Source organism: Polyergus mexicanus, unplaced genomic scaffold (genome assembly GCF_030449975.1).
Source record: "Polyergus mexicanus isolate NDT 795.1 unplaced genomic scaffold, iyPolMexi1.0 SCAF_10, whole genome shotgun sequence".
NCBI lineage: Eukaryota > Metazoa > Arthropoda > Insecta > Hymenoptera > Formicidae > Polyergus > Polyergus mexicanus.
In genome coordinates, this window is record NW_027223330.1 from 2,924,348 (window position 1) to 2,929,444 (window position 5,097).

General features: G+C 37.5%; 1 protein-coding gene across 1 annotated transcript; it reads left to right on the forward strand.

Annotated features, from left to right (window-relative positions):
* The first annotated feature begins 231 nt into the window (after nucleotides 1-231).
* LOC138937218 (uncharacterized) lies at nucleotides 232-4,705 on the forward strand. The gene is made up of 6 exons (XM_070303239.1): nucleotides 232-768; nucleotides 1,006-1,230; nucleotides 1,393-1,793; nucleotides 2,081-2,672; nucleotides 2,928-3,566; nucleotides 3,782-4,705. Exons 1-6 carry the CDS (start codon nucleotides 419-421, stop codon nucleotides 4,449-4,451), a joined length of 2,877 nt encoding a protein of 958 aa, XP_070159340.1. The 5' UTR covers nucleotides 232-418; the 3' UTR covers nucleotides 4,452-4,705.
* Nucleotides 4,706-5,097: the final 392 nt, after the last annotated feature.

The following is a 5,097-nucleotide window of genomic DNA, read 5'->3' on the forward strand; positions in this document are numbered from 1 at the left end:
AGCGACGATATACCTAATCTTGGAATTTATCGATATCCTAAATAAACATATTAAAAACACGAAATCCATTAGATATTCAAGATATTTCAAAAATTAACATTAATATAATTTCTTCGATCGCGATATTTTAATACTATAAAGATACAAATTTAATAACTATATTATTTCAATTAATTTTATTTTCGCAATCGTCACCCTTTACATAATAAAATTTTGCGAGAAGTTGTCTACGAATAATAATACTACGAGTGTCTTTCTTTGACGTTTCGGTCGAGAAAGCGATTAATCCAATACGGTTAAGCTCTGACAAGTAGACAATCTTTGAACGCTTTGAAAATCATTGGGTCGTAAAAAATTTCATAGATGATCTATACGACGCGTTATTATTTTTCTTCTCGCCGCGCGAGAGAAGTCATCCATGAACGCGCCAGGTGAAACGAGGTTGCCCCGTCGTGACGCTCGTCCGCAAAATAATAGGATACGTAAGCTATTGTTGTCGGAGTACTGCGAATTCTCCGAGACGATTCTGGTAGAGTCGCCGTTCGCGGAAACTACGAGAAATGGACGTGGGTTACGTCAGATCACCCTGGGTCTCACGCCGACCAGACTGATCGTCGCCGCTGATATTCTCCAGATTAATCCTGGTTTCGTTTGCCCATCCGATATCGACGTCAGTATCGAGAGTTTTGAACTCGTCTCCGTATATCCTCTAGAATACGTTACGCTCAGTGTGTTCAGGAGAAGACGTCGTAGGACATTAAAGGCAAGGTATACTCTTCGTTAAATGAAACAAAGGGTATAAAAAAAACTCACGTCTTCCATTTTCATCAACATTCACAAAAAATCAAAAAATTACTTTATTAATCTAATAATTCATTAGATGATTACATCTATATAATGAACTAATTTTTTAGATTATAAATCTTTTTCATCTTTTTTTTTTTTTTTTTTTTTTTTTTTAGAATCAATTTACATTTGATTGATCTAAACATTCGTTATCTTTAGATTCATCGATGGTCGAGCTAATTATTATGAACTCGGCGGCATGCGGCGCAGAATTTTTTGGAGGATCTGGTGCGAACAGATACGAAGATTATTGGCGTATAAGATGGATGGTAGTTCATTATCCGAAACAACGGCGGCGAGCTCATCGAGCAGTAGCACACTGTATTTACTATCATCCGAGATCGAAGTCAAGAATAATCGCAACGCGAAGAAACCAGTATTCAGGTGCCAATTGGTGTAAACTATTTTTGATCTCATTACGTACATCGACATTTTCAAAGATTAAATATCTCTTCCTTTCTTCAAAATCATACTTAATGATCACATTTATTAAATTACTTGTTATCAATATCATCAATCGCGTATTGAAAAAAAAAAAAAACATAGGATATGGACTCGTTATGGAGGCGCCGGTGATTTCGTTACTCCTACATGGACAGAAAAGGACTTGTATCTCGGATCGTCTTTTAACGAGCTAGTAAACGGTCATTATACGCCTGTTCCGGTGAGATTCGCCGGAGCCAGTTTACAGGATCTTATGTACGAGCTAGGGGATCGTACACCTCGTTATATCACCTGCAAGAAATCCTGTCAAAGTTGGCCATGCCAGATGAAGTTTGACAGTCAGGCAAAATCGCAACGTTCCGGAGGACTATGCAATGTCATTTTCGCAAGAAATCGCTGCGCTCATCGTCACGATCGCACCGCGAGTTGCAAAAGTACGTCTTGCAACATCTGCCAATTAGACGACAGTGTCGGCGTTCCCGGAAAGCACAGTCGATGTCATGGTTAGAGCAGTCGGATTTGCAAAACTCGTAGATCTTTTTATCTATTTAGATATATTTAGGAGAAAAAATCTCAAAGTTCCTCTCATTGTGATATAAAATAATAAACGTAAATAATAAACGTGATATAAAATAATAACTTCAAAGAAAAAAAATAATAAACTATGCTTTTATTTAAAAAAAAAAAAAAAAAAAAAAAAAAAAAAAAAAAAAAATCATATATGCAAACGTTCCAATGCAAATATTTTGATAAAAAGACGATATAAATATCAACGATTAAAAACATTTAGAGCATCAAAATATACTCTCCGAGGAAGAGTTCATGGAACATGTAGAAAAAAAACGAAAATACGAAAAACACCAACAACAGCATCAGAAAGGATCGTCTTTGACTTCGAAAGTATCGCGTTTCGGCTATGGTATACCAGAGAAATGCAATTCCGAATTAATTCTGGGTCCTTATCGCGGCGATTCCGGTTACGTCGACGTCTCTGAGCTTCCGCATCGCTTCGTCAATCCCCGCAATTTAATCGAAAGCGGTGTGACGATCTGGGAGGATCACAGATCCTTCAAGAGTCAGAAGCATCCGCGAAGATACGCCTTTTCTTCAGCAGCGCATTTTTTCCACGCGCTGGGACCATGGTCGGTCCAGCCTGGTGAACGCGAATCCGTGCAAACTCTCAGATCACCGAGTGCGGTCAACATCCGCAAACAACCGTCGGACCCGGAACTAAGACTTCCGGTCTCGCGTCGTCAGTTGACAGCCAGCGTTTCTTGCGCCGCTTTAACATCCGGTTCTAGTACCGTTACTAGGGGACGAGTGATACTCTTCTGGACACCGGAATACTGGTACAGACCTCAGGCAGCTGCGGCTGCTTACAGGTAATATAGAGAAAACATTTGTCATCTTATAAATATCTTATAAATATATGATTCATGGTATTTGTTCATGAAAAATTTCTGTTTAAAGCATATAAATTTTAAGCAAGATTTGAAGACGTAAATTTTATTCACTTCAACTTTTGCATATATTAAATAATTTGCAAATATAATCGATAAATATGTAATTTTTAAACTATATATTTTGAATAATTTAAATAAAAACTCTGATTTATTAAATAATTTCTCACATAACAGAGAGCTAAGACATCACTTGGCATCTGTTCGGAATTTTCGATGCGGAAAAGAGAAGCAGGCGAAAAGAAAACTCTTCTGCAGACGAAAAAATCAGATATCAGGCGAAAGCGATAATTCTGAAATCACAATTACGGGAAAATCTAGCAGTCTATTAGAACGCGTGCTTTTCATCAATGGTGCGCGCAAACAGAAAAAGCTGATTGAAACCGCAGACGTCGATAAAAGTACAGCGCAATTGCGGAGATTTTTAAAGATGAATCTTCGTATCACCGTGTGGGATTTAGATAGCACAACTCTAGCCACGCAACTGACGATGATCGATCGAGATCTTTTCGTTCGCATTCCGCCAACCGAGATCGAGGTACTGATCCATCAGAGATCTTCACGCAACGCACCGAATGTAGGTGCGTGGATCGCCTTCAGTCATCGGATCGCCTGTTTGACCGTCAGCGAGATCCTCGCCATCAAGCAACTCGACATGAGAACCAGGATCATGGCGAGATTCATCAATGCAGCCGACAAGTGTTTCGCGCTCGGCAATTTTCAATCCTGCCGATCTATCCTGGCCGGTCTGCAGGCTCCGCCAATTTACAGGCTTCGGAGAAGTTGGTCTTATTTAAGAACTCATCACGCCAACAGGTGGGCCTCATTAATTTTAGGCAAGATAATTAATTTCTTTTAATCCCTAAATTTGCAGTTACATGATATGGCTTTCGTGAATTTTTTTTCATGAATAAATTTCTTTGAGCCCATGTAAATATCATATCTTTCGAGATATTCTACTTTATATTAATAATTTTCTTTTAAAAAAGCAAAACATAGACGTCTCTCTAATATAATTTCATATATTTTAGATACGAGTCAATGGAAAAGCTTTCCAAGATTTATAGAAGTCCGCGCTGTTCAAAGTATCAAAGAACTTGGATCGCAGCAGAACGCAGCCCGCCTTGCATGCCGTATGTAGGCCACTTTTTGATTAAAGTTCTGGGATTACATGACTTGAGGGAAATTCAAGCGAATTTTCCATTGTCTTCTACAAGAAAACAATCAATCACGCAAACCGGAACTTTAGAATCTAATTTCAACAGTATTCGCTCAGGAGAAGAACAGAACATAATACGAACCGAGCGAGATGGATTTTCGCGTTTAGCCAGACGCATTTTCGCGGCAACCTTGGCCAGGATAAAATTCACGACACGCCGAAACATTGCTGACGAGACGACGAACGATATTTGGACATATAGACAACGATATCTGATGCGTAAGTTTTTTTATCGTTGGCGCACGATCACGTTGGAATCAAAGATGCTCTCGGAGGACGAAAAAAGATCCAAGAACGTGGACTTGAAGAGGAAACACGTTCTCAACATGGCAATCTGGTTAACGGACTGTCAGAGATTCGCGCAGAGCTACAGTTTTCCATTGAACTCGTTTGCGTATGAATTTCTTTTGAAGGCGCGGTACAGAGAGGATCGCGAAAATTTTTTTATCAGTCTCAAGTTGGAACCACCAAAAACAACTTGAACGGCATATATTGAAAGATTTAATTGAAACTTCATCAATGACGATTGATATGTAACTTTGTCATATATCAGATATGTTACAGCTACGATTATTTATTATTCCAAGCGCGACAAGGTAAAAGAAATACACTAGCTACCAGCGTCGATTATTGATCTAGTTACAAATATTACGACTTTTGGATCATTCAGTCTAATACTGAATTTGCATACGATTTATTCAGAAGCAATTTTACCCTAAGGAATATCGTATCTCTACACGCTCTTTGTACGATTATTATTGCTATAACACTTTAATAAAAATATGTCTTTAGATATTAATTCTTATTGATATATATAAATTGATAATTAATTATTTTTTATTCATTTTAGTCGTTATATTTTATTATAACTTGTCGTCGTTGGAGAAAAGGTGAGAAAAGATTAAGATCTTTATCACCGTTTTATTTCGAACATAGTGTATACAATTGTTACTTTACATATGTTATATGAATATATATATATATTAAATTCCTCAGTCATAAATTTAAAATAGAGTGTACTATGATGGGCGGAAGAGTGACTCTTTGAACTGAAAGATAAGTATCGAATTCTGACTAGATAATAATGCAGTTTTTCATGTGTATGTACAGTAATGATATATGTATATA

What these genes read in the sequence shown, in the direction of transcription:
- LOC138937218 (XM_070303239.1), top strand. Translation starts at nt 419, where the DNA reads ATGAACGCGCCAGGTGAAACGAGGTTGCCCCGTCGTGACGCTCGTCCG. An exon ending in CGTAGGACATTAAAGGCAAG is followed by an intron (nt 769 to 1,005) that starts GTATACTCTTCG and finishes CGTTATCTTTAG; the next exon opens with ATTCATCGATGGTCGAGCTA. An exon ending in AGAACTCATCACGCCAACAG is followed by an intron (nt 3,567 to 3,781) that starts GTGGGCCTCATT and finishes CATATATTTTAG; the next exon opens with ATACGAGTCAATGGAAAAGC.